The sequence below is a fragment of the Piliocolobus tephrosceles genome, chromosome 3 (assembly GCF_002776525.5).
Source record: "Piliocolobus tephrosceles isolate RC106 chromosome 3, ASM277652v3, whole genome shotgun sequence".
NCBI lineage: Eukaryota > Metazoa > Chordata > Mammalia > Primates > Cercopithecidae > Piliocolobus > Piliocolobus tephrosceles.
This window is the reverse complement of record NC_045436.1, coordinates 108,495,298-108,516,375: the sequence shown is the minus strand read 5'-3', so window position 1 is coordinate 108,516,375 and position 21,078 is coordinate 108,495,298. Positions and strand designations below refer to the sequence as shown.

The 21,078-nt window shown below is 34.2% G+C and overlaps 1 protein-coding gene across 2 annotated transcripts in view; it reads left to right on the top strand.

Annotated features, from left to right (window-relative positions):
* Positions 1–21,078, top strand: part of CFAP299 (cilia and flagella associated protein 299) — a 679,361-nt gene that overhangs the window by 573,448 nt on the left and 84,835 nt on the right. For both annotated transcript variants that reach the window (XM_023222552.1, XM_023222553.1), the window contains one exon: positions 8,047–8,189. In XM_023222552.1, the coding sequence (XP_023078320.1) occupies positions 8,047–8,189 (143 nt within the window). The remainder of the gene's footprint in view (positions 1–8,046; positions 8,190–21,078) is intronic.

The following is a 21,078-nucleotide window of genomic DNA, read 5'->3' as shown; positions in this document are numbered from 1 at the left end:
TGATCTATATCCATCACTGTACCAGTGATATGTGATTTAATTATTGTAGCCATTTTGTCTAATAGTGCAAGTTCTACTGTTTATTTCTCCTTTATAAATCATCTTATTCTTAACCATTTGTTCTTCAAGCTAAAATTTTAAGTAGTGAAAGATACCCACTTGTGTTTTGCTTAGAATTTCAGCACAGTTATTTCATAACTTTGTTCAACAATGTAGTCTTTTCATTTCATGTTTATGTTATTCTAGAAATTTATTTTACAAAAAATGTTTTGCAAAGTGTTATAATTCTAATAAAAAATAATGCAAGTGAAGATTGCATGCACAATAGCTAATGGATTATTACTAGCATAAAATCCATCTATTTTTTGTATAAATATTTTGTATTGGATCAACTTATTGAACTGTCTTAGAAGTTTTTCAGTTCACTCTTTTGGATTTTCTAAGTAAATTATGAGTTCATACATAAATATAATAATTTTATTTTCTTCTTCCTAGTAGTTAAAGCTTGATTTTTAAAAATTGTCAATCCCTGAACATTCTAGAACATTTTGGATACTAATGGTGAGACAATATATTCTTAAATTATACCTAATTTCACTGGTAATTCAAAATAAAGCCATTTAGCCAGGCGCAGTGGTTCACACCTGTAATCCCAGCACTTTGGAAGGCCACAGTGGGTGGATCATTTGAGGTCAGGAGTTCAAGACCAGCCTGGTCTACATGGTGAAACCCCATCTCTACTAAAAATACAAAAATTAGCTTGGAGCAATGGCGTGCCCGTGGTCCCAGCTACTCAGGAGGTTGAGGCAGGAGAATCACTTGAAACTGTGAAGCAGAGGTTGCACTGAGCCAAAATCGTGCCACTGCACTCCAGTCTGGGCAGCAGAGCCAGACTCCATCACGAAAAATATAATAAATAAATAAACAAAGCCATTTAAAATATAGATATGTCTTATAATCTAGGAGAGAAAAAAAATCAATGATTCCCCCTGAGAAATCAATCTGCAACCATTGCAAAATGAACAAGCCAGCTATATGCAAAATTCTTAGTTTCTTATGGTAAATAACTACAGATTGCAAAGTGGCTGCAATTATCCACTTTGTCCTTTATCCATGAGCCTTTGCAATGACACTTGGTAGCTCCTCCCATCAAGAGAAGAAGTCACTCTGCCCTGCCTCTTCAATCTGGACTGGCCTGCAACCTGCTTTGGCCAACAATGTGGAAATAAAAGTGTGCTTGTTCTGAGCCCAAGCCTCCAACAGGAAAGACAAAGAACTGTGCTAAACATAACCCTGTGAATTGCATGAATAGTGAAAATTATATGTATTTTACATATATGTAAAACTGCAACTGACTGAGAGAATATAGAATTTAAAAATAGTTATCAGCACAAAACATTCCAAAAATAACTTGTTGCAGTGAGATTTAAAATGATGGGCATTTTTAAATGTTAGAAAACAATAGTTGATTCCTAGAGAACTTGGGCTCCATTTGCAAAAATCATTTACATTCTGAAACCAAAAGAAGAATCCCTAAAATTAGTGATTCATTAGAGCATTCCAGAGTTTTAAAATTCTAGCACATAACGATTCCTTCATTTGTCTCTATCAGAGAGCACACTGACAGTCTGGTCTCTGGGTAACACAACAACTTAGCTTTGTTTGACAGCTCTCATTCCCTAGAAAAGGCTGTTTCAGTTTTAGTACAGCAACATACTGCTTAGTATGTTTTTTTTTTTTTTTTTTTTTAAGTGACTTTGGCTTCACTGTCAATAAAGTCCCATTTCGATGTATCAGGTTTATGTCCCCTCATTAGTATTTGGCAAGAAAAATCAAGCAACACATGTACTCAGCTTATAACAAGTTTATGAATTTGTATTTTAATCCACTTCTGGGAAAAGACAAGCAGCCAAAGATCCAAATGATATATTAATGGTCTAAATTTTACTTTAATTCATCTTTTTCCAATATATGAGAGGTAATGAGGACCTAACTAAGTATCACATAAGTCTTTTCAACTAACATTGGTTCACTTTTGAGGTCACAGGTTACCTCAATAAAATACCAGATTCTACATGCCCCTTGGTGTCTTATTCACCACTTCAATATCAGAAGCAATGTGTCTTGATATTTCTTCATTGCTTGTTCTTGTGGGGTTTTATTACATGGTTAAACAAAAACTGGTATTTTCTGCTTAGGTTGCTAATAAATAGATCAGTATTCGTGGCTTCAAATGAATAGCATATGATTTTTTTATGCTTTTGTTGGTTGTAGCTTGACTTGTTCTAGATAGGATTAAAGGGTTTTATCTAAGGAAAATATGAATTTTGGAAGTTTTTCCTTTATAAACATAACATCATCATTTTTAAAAGCCCTTTAATATATAAAGTATCATTTTCATGTGTCTTTTGGGAAATTAACTGTGATTAAAAATGTTATTAGAATGAAAAAGACCATATATTGTATGATTCCACTTTTATGAAAAATCCAGAAAAGAGAATCTATAGAGATAGAAAGTAGATTCGTGATGGCCTGGAGCTGGGGGTGGAGACAGGGATGACTACAAATGTCATAAGGGATCTCTTGGGAGTGATGAGAATATTCTAAATCTGAGTTGTGTTGTGCAACTCCATAAATTCACTAAAAATCATGGAATTGTACACTTAAACTTCAAGGTGAATTTTTATGTTATGTAAACTATACTTCAATAAAGCTATTATTTAAAAATGTTATTAGGTAAGCCTAAGCAATTATTTATAACATTTTAAAATTATTCTTAAGTCTGTAGAGGGCTCTGAACAACAAAGCTTTCAGTTACTGAAGTACATCATACTCAGGCTGAAATAAACCTATTCTTCAAGGGGCTCTTTTGATCTATGCACCCCATTCTGGATGCCAGAATAGTGGTTTTACGATCAATTGGGTGTGTCTTGTGTGTGTGTGTGTGTGTGTGTGTGTGTATATATATATAATATATTATTAATAATAATATATATAATATAATATATATTATAATAATATAATAACTAAAAAGCTTGTTTCAATTTTAGCTTCAAATTATATCAAAAGTTTTAACTGTGAATAACTAAACTTAAGAAAGAAACTGAACCACGTAGGGCAACCCTGACATAACTATATACACCAGGCAATGGAATTCTGATACGATTATTCCATTTCCATATCCCCTAAGTAATTTATAAAACTCTTAACATGCTACAAATACAGTAGCAACATTAATGACAAAACTTTTCAAAAGCAATAGATACTATTTATTGAGTGCTTGCCATGTATGAGGCATTACCAAGTGCTTAGCAAAATAGTGTTATTTAATTCACACACCAATTTAGGTATTATTACCCCCATTTTAGTATAGAGGAAACTAAATCTTAAAACGTATTACTAACTTATCAGTGTCACACAGTAAGTAGGTGACAGAGCCAGCATTTGAATCCAAGTTATCCATCATGCAATAGATAAGAACCTGAGTATCTTGGGAAGCCAACCTGGGTGTGAGTTTAGGTGCTCCCCTCTCTCGCTACATGTCCTTGGGAGTTACCAAAACTCTTAATGCTTTCATTTCCCACCTTTATAAAATGAGGGTAATAATGCTATCTAGTCATTATAAAATGTTTGACACAATTAAATGAGATAATGAATGTGAAGCTCTTAAAACTTCACTCAGAATATACTGGCTTCTTCATAAACGATAACAAGTATTCATAGAAGAAATAATTACTATTAACTCTGGAGAAAAATACACATTTTGAAATTAATACACAATTAACTAAGACTGTTAGTTTAACTTCATTCAAATTCTTAGGCAATCCACAAAATATAAATAAGGCAGTGAAATTTCAACCAGCCCTAAAGTTCTTGACAACAATTAATATCTGCCACCACATCTGTCTGATTATCAATGTTATCACCTCTTCTGCCTCTATAACCCCAAACCGTGCCATTTAAAAGATGTATTTCTAAAATTAAATTTTAAGTTGTAATTTCCTGACAATTTGTCAGCAATTACCACATACTAATAGTTCCAATCAAATTTTAAAAATAATTTAATAAAGCATTGTGTTCATTGGATAAATATTTTAGCAAACTTTTTAAAAATTTTACTAAAAAGTCTTCTTAAAAATCTTCCCACATCTTCTTATACTTTTGCACATATGTAACCATACTTGGAAAGGCATATTGAAAGAATTTTACATTTGTTCTATACAGAGTTGTGTAAAAACAGCCCCAGATGAGTATCTTTTTTGGCGGTGAGAAGTTTAGGTTTCAAAATTTTAATTGGGCATGTTTTTGGTTGAAAATTTAAAAATCATAGATACAATAATTAATAACCAGAATTCTAACTGAGAAAATAAATAACACTATTTGCATGATGTTTACGAATTGGGTGCTCAGGGCATATGACCCCAACGGCACATAAATGTAAGCTGAGCAGTTCCAGGCAGTCAGGGGGTGTTCTGTTGCTCTACAGAGTTGAAGGAGAATCATGAAGGAAGAGGCTGCTCAGTGGCCAAACTAGCTAACTGCTCAGGTCTAAGCGGGATTCTGTTGTTTTGTTTTTGTTTTGTTTTGTTTTTGGTAGAAACTTGCTGGATTTTTTCGGAAGGTGCTTAAGAGCACAGGACTAATGAATCTAAGTGAGACATTGAGAGAGTTTGAGTGACTTGCCCAGGGCTATCTACGATGATTCTAGAGGGACCCACATTTATACTCCGTTTGACCTCACTTAAAGTCCTCCATCATCAGAAAACCAGGAATTCACAAAAATCAGAGAAGACATTTAACTCTCACAGAGCTGGAGAAGAGAGATTTGAAATAAATTTAATCAAGTTTCCAGGGAAAAGGGGATTTAACTGGCACAAAAAGGCTATATATCATAACATAAAATAGTGAAATTATGGCCAAATGTATATAATTTTAGATTATCAGTCATTTTACTTACAAGAACATTGAAGTGTAAATAAATTTTGGTACTAGCCTATGATAAACATCAAGCCTTCATGTTTGTTTTTAAGTCCCTTAAATCAATACTAATTTTTTAATTTTTATGTATTCATTTTCTGCTTCATCTAGAAATAATGGAGGCGAATTCACCAAAGTGATAATGAATCGTCTATATATCCTTCTAGTTCTATCAATCTGTGCTTTAAATATCTTGAAACTTTGTTTTTAAATATTCATTCAGATTTTGAATTGTTATATTTTTCTATGACATTAACCTTGTATCATTATGTAGTGAAGCTCCATCCCTAGTAATGGTTTTTTATGTTAAAATCCATTTTGTCTAATATTAATATACTGATAACTGCTCTTTTTGGATGAAAACTCTCCCATATATATGTTTTTTGATTACCTAACTTTCAACCTTTAAGTGTAATTATGTTTCATGATATATATATATATATATATATATGCTAATAAGCTTGTTTTTAATTTAAACATTTAGTCATTTATACTTATTGCAATTACTTAATTATTTTAACTTGTTATAATCTGTATGAGTTTGCTAAGGCTGCCACTACAAAATACCCCAGACAATGCCTTAAGCAATGCAATTTTATTTTCTTACAGTTCTGGAAGTTGGAAGTCCAAGATAATTGAAGGTGTTGGCAGATTTGGTTTCTTATGAGGGTTCTTTTTCCTTTCCTTGCAGATGGCCATCTTCTTGCTATGTCCTCACATAGTCTTGACTCTGTGCACGTGCACCCTGGCATCTCTCTGTGTGTCCACATTTACACAGTCAGCTTGCATTAGAGCCCACCCTAAAATGCTCATTGTAATGTATTCACATTTCAAAAGGCTCTGTCTTCAAATACAGTCAGTTCTGTGGTACTGGAGTTCAGGGTGTCAACATATGAATTTGGGGAGGACACAATTGAACCCATGGCACTATCTTTACATTTTGTGTATTTTATTTTTCCTGACTCTTCTATAATTTTCCTTTTCATTATTGCCTTCTATTTAATTGGTTGACTAACTTTATATATCCCACTATAATTTAAAGGTCATATATACTATTTCTTATTTCTTAATAATCATCCTAGATTTATACACACATATTTATCAAATTCTAAAATGGATCAATACATCTGCCCTCATTCTGAAAAATTCCAGAACATCACAACACTTTAATCACTTCCTCCAAACATATGTCTATTTCAAACATTTTAAACACATTATTCTTTTTATTTAAGAAGCCATTATTGTTGTTTTATACAGTCAATATTTGTTTCTATTTACCTCTATATTTCCAACTTTCTTTGATTATTATTTTTTCTTTATCTTTGACTCGACAGCTAGAATCACTTCCTTTTGCCTGAAATATATCCTGCAGAATTTCTTTGAGCAATGATCTTGTTAGTCAAGTCCCTCATTATTATTTTTTTTTTTTTTTGGTCTGAAGAAGTTCATATTTTGCTCACTGGAAAGAATTTTCCCTGGCATACTGTTCTTGGATAATTCTTACATTTTCTGGATTCATTGAAGATAGTACTTCATGCATTTTCGATTTCTCAGCTTTCTGTTGAGGCAATAAGTTCTATGAGCCTCTGTCTCTGAAAGGTAGAATTTGTTTCCTGCATCCTCACCCTACAAGGTCATGGAAACCTTGCTCCAGTTCCCTAAGGTTGGGCATATGCTTTCAAAACAAAGATTATTTTAAGGCCCTGCTCTCCTCTCTGGGTTCCTGCTTTCACTTAGTTTTTGGACTCTGAATATTTCTTTTCCTTGCCAGGGCATCAGTGCGTTTTACAACTTATTGTTTTAGATTTTATTCAGAATTTTTATTTGTTTTTAGTAGGAAAGTCAGTCACAATTATCTAGTCTGCCATTCTGCTGGAGAAATAAGTTTGGTTCATCTCTCATTTAAAGACAGTGGGGAGGACATTGGGAAATTTTTCTTTTTCTGTTAATATAATTCCATGCGGAGGGGGCTTTCTCTCTCTGTCTTTGTCTCTGTCTCTGTGTGCGTGTGTGTGTATGTGTGTGTCCCAATATGACATAACTGACATTGGGAGCAACTATGATAGTGAAAAGATGTCAAGTACCTTTAGGAATACATATGAAATATTGAAAATTATGGCTCATGTCCTTGTTTAAGGAGGTGCAGCCTTTCTAGACATTGGTCTGTAGTGTGAGTCTCAAGAAGTCTCTGAGTTACTATTTGTTTCTAATTTGTGCTGCGTAAATTAAGAAATAAGTGGCTTAAAAGCATGGAGAAATTGATACTAATTTACATGGAGTTATGTGGGTAAAATGAAAAGGGCTGAGGATTGAAGTCTGTATAAGAATGCACACAGAAATAACAAAGAATGCTAGTTCCTCCTGCCATATCAGTGGGATATATAATTAAACCATCACAACACTTTCTCCCCTTAACCAAAAACTTGCCTGAGAATCCTTTTCAGCACAGTATTCTCAGCATTCAATACTAAACAGAGTAGGCAATCAAGATAAAACTATCAGCATAATAACAACTAATTGTTAATTTGTTAATTGTATCTCTGTTCTTTTCGTTTTTCAAATGGAATATTGTAATATTGTGAGTCCTTTTTCTTTTTTTCTTTTTTTTGAGATGGAATGTTGCTCTGTCACCAGGCTGGAGTGCGGTGGCGCATTCTTGGCTCACTGCAACATCTGCCTCCTGGGTTCGAGCGATTCCCCTGCTTCAGCCTCCCGAGTAGCTGGGATTATAGGTGCACACCACCATGCCTGGCTAATTTTTTATATTTTAGTAAAGATGGGATTTCACCATGTTGGCCAGGATGGTCTTGATCTCCTCACCTCATGCTCTGCCCACTTCAGCCTCCCAAAGTGCTGGCCTTACAGGTGTGAGCCACAGTGCCAGGCCAGTAACGTGTGTTTTTAGGTGGAGTGGGGGAAAAGAATCTGTTCAATGTTATAACCACTATTTCAGAAACCCTGCTTCCTAAGGTCACTCATATTAGTGTTTTAAATCATTCTATCCTATGGCATTCTATAATAAATCAGCTCTTTTATGTTTTTGTCTTATTCCCTATTCTGTGCTACCAGTCCGTGATCTTTATTCGTGACAGAAATTCTTATGGGCAAGAGATATCAGGATACATCGACTATGCCCACAGGCTAAAGACGGAAGATTTCGAAGTCTACTTTAGTGGAAAAAAAAGACTCCTTCCAAGGACTACAGATATAAGGTGAATTATATATAATTCTTGCACTCTTAGAGGCAGGAACAAAGACTTTTTATTTTATTGTCTACATTGTGCCTAAAATGCTAATGTATACATAATAGGAATGTGATACAACTGATTATTAATACGAAAATAACTAATTCTTAAAATAAGGAATAAGCGTAGATGCATGGTTTTTCCGTTAACAGCCTGAGAAAAAAGATTTTTCAGAGACAAGATAAGTAAATTCCCAGTGACATTCCTTTTCAATGATAAGTAGCGCCTAAAATTTGTTAACCTCATGAGGTTTTTGCAGCACTTGGGACTTGGTCTGCCCCTAAGGCTCAAAAGCAGCTCATCTAACATGTTTTCCTCCATTTTCTTTGGTTACCAGCCAAATAGCTGGCCCCTGATCAGCTCACCCTCATTTCTCTCATCTGTGTCCTATTCTGGGACACCCATTCCTTCACATCCATCATTCTTTTTACTACTGACCAGTGCCTTTTATTCTAGAACTCTTGTCCATCACCTAGCATCTACTCTACACTGCCAATCTATTCACAGATGGGTTCTTCTATTCCCTTCTAAATAGCATGCAAGCTAAAACATTTTATTCCCTCTTATTTAACTATGTAACCCCAAAATTAGTAGCAGCATTATGCTTTAACTCTCCACTGCTATATTCAGATTATTTTAAGATTATAACAATACCTACCTCTTCTGAGATGCCTGTTATCCTCTATCCACCCTTACTGATATTATCTGAAGACTTCCTTACCCATCACCCTTTTGTGGTTTGTTTGTTTTTGAGACAGAGTCTCTCTCTGTCGCCCAGGCTGGAGTGCAATGGCACAATCTTGGATCGCTGCAACTTCACCTCCCGGGTTCAAGCAATTCTCTTGTCTCAGCCTCCCATGTAGCTAGGACTACAGGCACACACCACCACGTCTGGTTACTTTTTGTATTTTTAGTAGAGACAGGGTTCCACCATATTGGTCATGCTGGTCTCAAACTCCTGACCTCAGGTGATCCACCGGCCTCAGCCTCCCAAAGTGCTGGGATTACAGGCGTCAGTCATCGAGCCTGACTCCCATCACCACTTTAATGGACTTAGCTCTTTTTTATCCTACCTAGGATAACATTTCATTTAACTTCTCTCTTGCAATAATCCCCACTGCCCATGTCTTTTCAGTCTTTGGTTGTATGACCTACTAACATTCCAAAGTAGATTGATCCAGAGATTTTTTTTTTTCACTGCACTTGTTGCGACACCCCTGGATACTGCTGAAGGAAATTTTAGGAAATTTCACAAAGCTGTGGATGGCTACTGATAATTTATAGTTTCCAAACACAATCGAGCCCTTTGTGACTCTTAAAACATGCTCAAAATTAAAGTCGTTTTAATTTCTGAAGCCTGCTGTTGCTTCTGTATCACCTGTCTTGGTAAATGGCACCACCCTTGAAACCAAAGGCAAAATCCAGATGTTATCCTAGACCTCTTGTTTTTCGTCACCACCCTTATAACTAATAATTTATTAAAAACCCTGAATTCTATTATCTTAACAGCTTTGTTTTGTTAAAGGAAATGTAAGATATCTCATTTCACCTGCAAACACTTCAGCATGGATCTTTATCTGATGACATTTTCAAAGAAAGCATCTTGACATTATCATACCTAACAAAATACTTTCCTTATGTCATCTAATACCTAGTTCACATTTCATTTTCATCCTTAATAAAATTTAATTGACTGTCTAATTTATTTTTTATAGTTTATTTGACCAATCAAAATTTAAGTGATATTGTATTTCATCTTACTATATCTTGACCTCTTGCATGTTTTTATTTATTTATTTATTTTTTACAATGGTCCCCCTCATTCTCTTTATCTTCTACATTATTGATTTGTTGGAGAAACCAGGTCCTAAAAAACATTGTCCTTACATGTCTCACATTCTGGATTTTACTGATCCAGTAAAATCATGCTGTTTGTTCTACTGTCTATATTCCTCTATTCCCTATAAACTGATTTGATAAAATGGAGTATAATTTTTTTCTAAGTAAGAAATTTTAATGTGTGATGCTCTATACTGAGTATTGTCTCAATTTTAGATCTCCTGAGCTCAATCAGTAGGTTCAGGTGATGCCAGTCTAATTACTTCATTACAAGATTTTTCCATAAAATTTCACCCAATGGTGTTAGCATCTATTATTGAAAGCCACCTAAATATTTTTACTAAGGGTTGAATAATGGTGAATCTATAATTCTATTATTTATCCTGAGTTTTTTAGCTTGAATTCTTCTATGGAGAAAAACTTTTCCTTATCACTTATTTGGTTACCTTGAAAGAAATTCATGCAGAAATACAAAATAAATATTTTTTTAATTTATAGAAAATTCAAAGCCAGAAACACAAAAGAGCATACAGATTATGCCAAATTATTTTTCAGAGTAGTTGTATCATTTTGTATCCATGAGAAGTCTTGTATAAGTGATCTGGTTAACCCTCGCCCTCACCAACACAAGATATTAATAAACTGTTCTTTCCCACTGTAGTGAGTTATAAATGATCTCTCAGTGTGGTTTTAATTTTTATTTACTTGATTATTTATTAGATTGGGCATCTTTTATTGGCTGTTCAGATTTTCTTTCTGTAAAATACCTGTTAAGATTTTTCCCTATTCTTTCAAGTGAGTTATTCTTTTTCTTGTAAATTATACGATTCTTTTTATTTATTTTTGGATACTGATTAATCCTTTGCCTCTTATGTGTATTGCAAAATATCATCTCTCTGTGTGTAGTTCTTCTTTTATTTGTTTTCATTGATTTTGATGGTCAGAAATCAGAAGTTCTGATAGTCATCTTAATGCATTTTAAACGTTACCTCTACAGTTTGCACTTTTGTATTTTGTTTAATAAGTCCCATCCTTTTGGGAAGTCATAAATATACTGTCCTATAGGATATATTATAGTTTTGCTTTTGATTTTATATCTTTAACTGCCCAGTATTAATATAGAAGATGGTAGTTAGGCAGTTGTTATTAGGGAAAAAAGTCCCTTTGGTATATGAAGTTCCATACTTAGTTTGATTCAGAACTGAAGCCAAAATTTAAAATTAAATATTTCATAAAGTCTCTATATCCTTACCTTTTGGCATGGCCTTTTATTCTATGTAGAGACAAACATCTTGTGTCCATGATTAGAATCTAGTCTTGCATTTTTACTGTGGAAAACACAAATGCCAATAGACAGCTGCTACTATTATGAAATGCAGCAGTAGAAAGGGCTCTGACCACTTGGCAATCTTTTCAATTCAGCTTCCATCTTAACTATGTCTTTAAGATTAAGTACTTTCTTTTCAACACACTTGTGAGTAATTATAAGTGGATAGTAGATTACAGTTTCAAGTTCCTTCACACTTCCCTATTGATATGGGTATGACAAGCATTATTCTTACCATCTGAGAGAGAATAAAATAAATAGTAAACCACTTACTAAAGTTCGTAAGTGAAACAATGATGAGAGAGGATAAGTTCTTCAGCATTCTGATTCACTGCTCACCTCTAGAACATTATTCCTGGTTTAAGCTTTTATATCCCAAGGACAACTGTACCATGTAGAATCATTTATATTGGGCTCCACATATATTTGCATACATTTCCATGTTTATGCATTTGTTGAACAAAAATCTAAAGCTTGCCTATAGAGCTCTACCCATCCCTCAGATAGGATAATCAAGAGGAAATGAAAAATTTTTCTTTGTATTTCTTTTTAGAGCTTCCATGAAATATTCATACCCTTGACCAGAAAATGACCTTAAATACTAAAGCTTTGAAAGGTATTATTGTCAAATTTCCCTTGAAGTCCCATTGTCTGTTTTATTAAAATGTTTAACGTTCCAAGCCCCTGAAGTTAGAATTATACGCACTTATCCTGTGCTTAAGTGCATTCTTATGAAAGCATTCTGGTGACATATTGGCTGATTCTCAAGTTTAAAAAGGAAAAAAAGCTGTAAATGAACCCAGGGCTTCTACAAATAGTATTAAAATATTGCCTGTTTTTAAAGTTATTAATGCTTTTCCAAATTCAAATATGGCGATTGTTCATTAGAATATTAGTTTAGTCTCTTCAGCAGAGGTTCACTGAATTTGAAAGAGGGGGAAATACTTTGAGCGAAAACCTGCTAGCTAAAGGAGACTTACCACAACTACCTAGCTCCTTGATACACAAAGTATAGTCCATGAACCCGTAGTGAAGCATCTCAGGCTCTCTTTCAACCACTGAGTTAGAATCAGTATATTAACATGATCCTCAATATTTCCATATGCTTATTTGTCTTAGTTTGTACTGCTATTAACAAAATACCACAGACTGGGTAATTTATAAACAACAGAAATTTATTTCTCATGGTTTTGGAGGCTGGAAAGTCCAAGACCAAGGTGCTGGCAGAATTGCCATTTGGTGAGGCCTTCTTTCTGCTTCCAAGATGGTACGAGAAAAGGGTTTAAACTAGTTCCCTCCAGTTTCTTTATAAGACACTAATCCATTTCTGAGGCAGAGTTATCATGACTTATCACTTTCCAAAAGCCCTACCACTTAATACACCAGTTTTAACATAAATTTTGGAGGGGACACATTCAAACCATAGCAATATTAAATTTTGAGAAGCATGCTCTAGACTGGTGCTCTCTGGTACGGTAGCTACTACCTGCATATGGCCACCGAGTACTTGACGTATGGTTAACCTTAAATTAAGATGTACTGTGAGTGTAAAATGCACACTTGATTCTGCAGACTTCTCATGAAAATACAAAATATCTTATTAGTAATTAATATTACATGTTAAAATAATAATGTGATAGATATGTTGAGTTAAATAAAATACATTATTAAAATAATTTTACCTATTTCTTTTCATTTGTTTTTAATGTGACTACTAGAAAATTCAAAAATACATCTGTGGTTCACATTGCTGAGTCATATCATACTATATTTCCATCAAGCAACACTATTCTGGTCTACTTGTCCCCAACACAGAGGCTCAATCTCACCCCAATCTTTAGAACCAGTACTAATCTTAGATAGGAATGATGTAAGAAGCCAGAAACCAGAGATCACCAATTAGTCATTGGACCAGATCTGCCTGCAGAATTTTTTATTTGGCCTGCACAATTGTATGTAAAATTGTGTCAATGTTTCAGAAACAAAATTTCCCCACAAAATATCTTGGATTTGAAATTTTCTTTAAACGTATAAGATCCGTTTACACGGAGCCTGTATTCTCTCATCTCAACCGTCATCTAGAATTAAACTGCAGCTGCTTCCTCAAATGGGGCATATTTTTACTAGATTAACCCAGACTTGACTAATCACCTATATTGACATATGCACCATCACCCTTGAGTTACTCATGCATAGTACCTGCTAACTTCTTTTAGGCATTTGGGTTTGTGACTTCTGGTTTAAACTGCTATCTTAGATTCTAGAGGTCATATTTTCTGTTATCCTAGTCATTATATTCTTTGCTAACCCACTATGAGGGAGTTAATTTCAGCCCTTGGTCTCCCTCAGGTTGTTCCATACCACTGTGGTTACAAGGTTGAACTGTGTCAGAGTCTGAGATGATTATAATGATGACTTAAAAATGATGATGATGTTAACTGAGCACTTACTGTGCATAGTACTAAATAATAACTAAAGCACTGTACTAAATTTATATATATTACATATTAAATATAAATATTATATATTACACTTACAAATATATATATATAAATATATATATATATATGTGTGTGTGTGTGTGTGTATATATATATAATATTTCACTTTCTCTTTACAAAAACCTTATAGGTTAGGGACCTGATATGGTTTGGCTATGTCACCACCCAAATCTCATCTTGAATTGTAATCCATATAATCCTCACATGTCATGGGAGAGACTCAATGGGAGGTAATTGAATCGTGGGGGCAGTTTTCTCCCTACTGTTCTCATGATAGTGAGTGAGTTCTCACAAGATCCGATGGTTTTATAAGCATCTGGCATTTCCCCTGCTGGCACTCATTCTCTCTCCTGTTTCCCTGGGAAGAGGTGCCTTCTGCCATGATTGTAAGTTTCCTGAGGCTTCCCCAGCCATGCGGAACTGTAAGTCAATGAAACCTCTTTTCTTTATAAATTTCCCAGTCTTGTGTGTTTCCTTCTAGAAATATAATAATGGACTAATACAAGACCTTTTTCACATTTTAACACTTAAAGAATCTGTATCATAAAAGTGTTAGCTGGCTTAACCAAAGTTATATACAGACACATACACACGTACAACCAGAAATCCAGGACCAGACAGAGATCACTGCCATTATTTTTTTATTATTATTATTCAGTACATTATTCCATTTAAGGCTTTGACATGTAAAGATATCACTTTTGACCTCATATCCATATCCCAATCCTTGTCATATATTTTTTTGGCAGGAATGTGTCTTATGTGACAAGACCTAATTTGGGAATATTTTTTAGAACTTTAAGCAATCCTGCTGTCCACAGTTAAGACTAGGAAATTTTGGCCATCCTGTACCCACCCTTGCCACTTCCTTCTTTCATTGAGCTTGGCAGAAAATCCCCCTTTGTACTTAACCAGGCTTTCGTTTTCAGTCACTGTGAGTAGGAATTACAGTGTCCCCACAGCTTTGTGTGTGGAAGAGTTCTGAACAGAATTAAAAGTGACCTGTAATTGTGGTTTCAGCCTAAAAGTCTTTAGGGAAACATTGGCCCTGACTTGTTGAACCTCAGTTATGTCCCAGGATACTTTTAGAATCTAGTCATATCCTCTGAACTGTGGTTCAAAAATTTTTGTAATATCTACTTGGAATTCTTTTACACATAAATTTAATTTTCTAATACTTAACTCATTTTAGCTTCTCTTTATTCCAAGCTAAATATTAAGTACTGTCTCTCATGGAAAATTCAGAAATGGAGCAGAGATCCCAAAAGCCATATACTGTGCATATGACCCATAAACTAGGACTAACGGTTCCTACTGAATCATTACTAAAGTATCTGTCTGTGTCATCTAACGATAGAAATTATTCATGCACAGTTTGGTCCATTGCTTTAAAAGAAAAAGTCAGAATCCCAGAGCAATCACTTGGTAGTTTCTTTAGTTGTCTAGAATGTGTTTCCTTGAAGATTGTGTCTCTGGATAAAAACCTTAAGTGAATAATTAGAGATCTCACAAAACCTCGAGTTTATTGACACTGACTGTGGTTAAGACAGGATTACTCTTTACATGAGATTTTTTCCAACTTTTAAAAAATTTTGGTCAAAAATACACAACATAAAATTTAACAGTTTAACCATTTCAAGTGCACAGTTCAGTGACATTAAATATATTCAAATTTTTGTGCAACTTTTCCAACTCTTTATTAATAATTCTTTTTAAGTTTTGGAAAAGTTCAAAGAATAGTACAATGAAGGCCAATATACTCACAACCTAGACAAAACAATTGTTAACATTTTTCCAAATTTGCTTTTGGTATTTTGGTGTGTTTGTGTCTACGTTTCTACCATTTGAAAGTAGCTTACAGATTTCACCCTAAAATATTTCATCTTGCATCTCCTGAGTATAAGGACATCCTTCTACATAACATCACATTATTCTAGATAAAAGAATTCATAATTATTTTCTACAATCATCTAATGTTTAGCTCATATTTAAATTTTCTTAATTATGTCCAAAATGTATTGTAGCTACTTGTGTGAATCATCATTCAATCAACATATAAAAATTACATTGCTTGTGTCTCTTGACTGTCTTTTTCTTTAAAAGAGCACCTCTCTCCATACTTCCCAGCCAAATATTCTTTTCTTTGTGATGACATTTGACTTTTTAAAAACACAGGACCCTTGTCTTTTAGATTGTTCCACATTCTGAACTTGTCTGGTTGTTTCCTGGTGGTAATATCTGACACATTTCTCTTATCTCTGCATTTTCTTTATACTGGGAAATATCTGTAAAGGCTTCATTTTGTTCAGTATAAATATTTCTTTCAGACAAGAACTTCTCCATTACATATTACGTCATATCAGGAAGCACCTAATGTCAAGTTGTCCCATTATCAGTGATGCTCAGTTTGACCTGTTGGTTAAAGAAGACTTGCTATACCATTCCTCTAAAAAGATATATTTTCCTTTTTTAACAAAATTGTGTAGTACCTAAACTAGTATGAACTAATTTTTGTGTATTTATATAAACCTATTTGTTTTTCTATTTTTTCTTTAAAATTTACATTTTACAAGAAAGTATATTAGTATCAAATTAACCTTGCTTTCCAGAGTTATTTTCATTAAATTTTCTAAATTAGAAAAAAGGATAGTACTTGTGGTAACATAATTTGAGTAGAGTTAAAGCTGTAAGTGGAGCTTGCTGGAATTGTACACAACTTTCAATGTAGAAATAAATAAGTTATGCACCGAAATTAAATTGTTTATTGTTTAGAACTCAGAATCATTTTCCTTGAGATACTGTCTTATCAGAGATAGTTTGTCAGGTCATGTCACAAATTTTCAAACCCATTATTTTCATGGAAAACTTAATATTATTTTATGTGGTAAAAAGAAACTTGAGGACATTAATTAATATTTCTACTGTCCTACAATTTCCCTGTCTCAGGTCTTATGATGACCATATCATTTGGGTTAATAAAAGAAATAAGGATGCACCATGATCATTATTCTTTAGATAACATTTCCATGGACACCACACAATAAAATCACTACGGTAAATGATGCCTCAGAGGACACATTTCGCTCTCTGGGGTATCAGGAAATATCAGTTCCTATTCTTGGAGTATATGTAAATCAGTATATTTCAGGAAGAATTTGTGCAGTGGTCCAACATTAGCAACTTGGGTAGCCCTAGACATCTAGTGATAATTGGAAATCTAAAATCTAGAGATGCTTCAGTGTAAACCCCACAAATGAAGAAATAATTAGCTTGTTTACAGACAAAAGGGTAGATGTAACAAAAATGGGACTAGATCTTAGGTCTCCGAATCCATAGTCTAATTTTTGTTTAACATTCCAGCATGCTGTATATTTATCTATTTTTTGATTGCCTGACCATTACACATTAGAAGAATTACATGTTAATTTAGCTGTAGAAGTGGCCGTATAATGTTAACTTGCTGATTTCATGGATCTAAAAATCTCATCTTAGTATTTTCATTTGTTTTAACACTCAGCATTTTTACTTTCAATTGAAATTTATGTTTAATTTTTATTTTTTTTTTACATATTATTTTTAAAGAGTGTGAGTGAAGCAGATAAGCCCTCAAGCTGTGTAATTTTAATTAATGAACATACCTTACAATCTGGTAACATGTGTATGCACCACTGTGACAAAATTTAATGAAATGGGTTAATGGCACTTATTAAAGTTGTTCAGCTTCTCTAGTCATAACACAGAATTCAACCAGTCCTCCATTTCTTATACTCAAATAAATAAAGTGATAAATGAGTCCAAACATGAAAAGTCAAGTCATTCAGAATGCCGACATACCTTCTTATTAGTTCCTGTAATCTCTCTTCACTATCATTCATGCAATTGGAGGTCTACAAAGTCAGACCTTTGGGATTCTATTGTTTAAATTCCAGGATAAACTGAGTACCAAAGTCCTTTGACTGTGATGCACTGTCAAGAAAGTTCAGAAAATGAACATAAAAAATGAAGGATGGGAAAAATGAAAGAGGAAAGAAAGGAGAAACAGAAGGAAGGAAAGTGGGAGAAAGGGGGAAAATAATCTATTCAACAAGAAAGGAAGGAGGGAAGAGAGGATGGAAATGGCTTGAAGTTCATGAAAATACCTCCAAATTAAGAAGTCTTCTTGAATGTCTTTTGCATCAATACATGAAATGAGTTCATTTAAATAAGAATTATTGCTTTGGGAGAAGGTGGGGGAATGTCAGCAAGACGGCAAAGTAGAAAGTCATAGCTCTTGTTTCTTCAGGAAAAAAAAAAAAAAGTCAATATAACAACAGTATTAGTGCCAAAATATTTTGAGGAGAAATTCAGAATGCAGTTAAGAAATAGAATTATCTGGGCGCAGTAGCTCACGCCTGTAATCCCAGCACTTTGGGAGGCCGAGGCAAGCAGATCACAAGGTCAGGAGTTTGAGAACAGCCTGGCCAATATGGTGAAATCCCGTCTCTAATGAAAATAAAAAATTAGCCGAACGTGGTGGCGGGTGCCTGTAGTCCCAGCTACTCAGGAGGCTGAGGCAGGAGAATCACTTGAACCCAGGAGGCAGAGGTTGCAGTGGGCCAAGATCGCATCATTGCGCTCCAGGCTGGGTGACACAGCGAGACTCCATCTCAAAAAAAAAAAAAAATGAGGAAATTTTACTTTATCCATGTGGGTTCCTCCCTAAAACAACCTTAGTTTAGCACTGAGAAGCTTGCCTTAGAACATGATTTCTCCCATAGCGGGAAAAGTGAGATTGCAGTGTGTGCCTGGCCACCTAGCCTCCTGTCTTTGCAGGGTGCCCTTCTTGGAGCTGGATTCCTTTTGGCCACATACTGAGCACTGCACAACCTGTAGAGCCCAGTCCTCTAAACAACTAGAAATAAAGAAAAGAGAAGAGAATTCCCTCGCAGCCAGCATTGCTATTCAAGATAAGGAAAAGTCACAGAACTGAGGTTGTGAAAAGGAAGAAAGTGAAAGGAATTTTATCGTAGGCATTTCAGAACCCTCTATGGACTGAGGTTCTTTCTCATCTCATACTGAGTGTTGAAGGACTGGCAGAGCCCAGTTCCAAGGAAGGGAGGGCAGCCCCTAACAGCTCTGTAAGATTGGGAAAAAGGTGCATAACAGAGGTTCTTCCTCCAGAAAAGACGGAAGGAAGTGAAGCTCCCTCCATGGAGGGAGCCAGTTTCTATCTTGCATCATAACAAGCACTGAATAACCAGCAGAGCTCAATCTTCTGGAAAGGTGCGCAACAAAGAAAGGATACAAACATCATCTTATAGCTGGCACTGCTCTATAAAATTGGAAAAAGCACAGAACTGAGGCTTTTCCTCCAGAAGGGAGGACAGTTTCCAGTAAGTTTCCAGCGTTACAGTGTGCTCCTTGTTGAGTTGGCCTCTATCTTGCCTTATATTAAGCACTATTGACCAGTGTACACCTCTCTGAGTCTGGACTAGTACATAAAGTTTGGAAGAGGTATCTGCTTCTTTAAAGATAAAGGCAACAAAGTAAACCTACAAGGAATACAAAGAATTAAGAAAACATAACAAAATCTAAGTAAGAAAACATTTTTTTAGTAACCAACCCAAAATAAATGGAGATCTGTGAATTGCAAAAGATTTCAAAATAATCATCTTAAAGGTGCTCAGTGAGTTACAAGAGAACGTGGATAGACAACTAAACATAATCTGGAAAACAATAGATGAAATATATGAGAAATTCAATAAGGAAATAGAAATGCTGAAAAAGAATTAACGAGAAATTTTGAGGCAGAGAAACACTATAACCAAAATGAAAAATTTACTAGAGGTCTCAACAGCAGATTTTGTCAGGCAGAATAAAAAATCAGTAGGTTTAAAGACAGGTTATTTTAAATTGTTCCATCAGAAGAGCAAGAAAAAAGAATGAAAAAGATTAAAGAAAACCTAAGAAACTTATGCAACTCTGCCAAGATAATCAGTATATGTGTTATGAAAGTTACAGAAGGAGAATAGAGAGAAAAATTGGTAGAAAGTGATTTAAAGCAATAATGATGGAAAACATCCTCAGTCTCAAAAAAGAAATGGAAAGCTCGATTCATGAAGCCCAAAGGAACCCAAGTAGGTTGAATTTAAAGAGGTCTACATGAAGATACATTGTAATCAAATTATAAAAGTCAAAGGAAAAGGGAAGTTCAAAGCAGTAAGTAAAAAGTGTCTCATTACATACAAGATAATCACCATAAGACTGTAAGTATACCTCTCAGCAGAAACTTTGTAACACAGAAGAAAATAAGATAATATATTCAAAATATCAAAAGAGAAAAAGCTGACAACCAAAAATAATATACCAGCAAAGCTATCATTCAGAAATGGAGGAGAGAGAAAAACTCCCAAACAAAATTTGAGAGAGCTCATTACAAGACCTGCCTTATTAGAAATGCTAAAGGGAATTCTTTAAGATGAAGAGGACACAAATAGATGCTAATTAGAATGAAAATACAAAAAATTATAAACCTCTTTGCTTAAGATAAGGGGATAGAAACAGAAATAATATAATAATGATAATAATGATGATGCATAAATCATGTTCAATTCATATAAAAGTTAAAAGACAAATGCATAACAATATCAGTAACTACAATAATTTGCTAATAAATATACAATATTAAAAGTTAAAAATTTTGACCCTAATAACATTAAGTAGATGAGAGGAATGAAGAAGAAAAGTTGAGAGTTTTTGTATGTTATTGAACTTAAGTTTTATCATGTGAAAATGGACTGTTATAACTAAAGATGGCGTATATTAGCCTCATGGTAAACACAAATTAAAACCTGTGCAAGATGCTGAAAATATAAAGAGAGGGAATCAAAGCATACCGCTATAAAAATCATGAAATCATAAAGAAAAACAGCAAGAGAAGAAGAAAGGAACAAAGAAACTACAAAATGTTCAGAAAACAACAAAATGACAATTAAAAGTCCTCTCTATCAATAATTACTATATCAGTAAATAGTAAAATTTCCCAATCAAAAAAGTGGCTGAAAGGATAAGAAAACATTATCCACCCATATGCTGCCTACAAAAGACTCAGTTTACCTCTAAGGACACAAACAGGATGAAAATGAATACATTTTCATGAAAAAAATATTACATGAAAATAATAATTAAAAGAGAGCAGGAGTGCCTAATC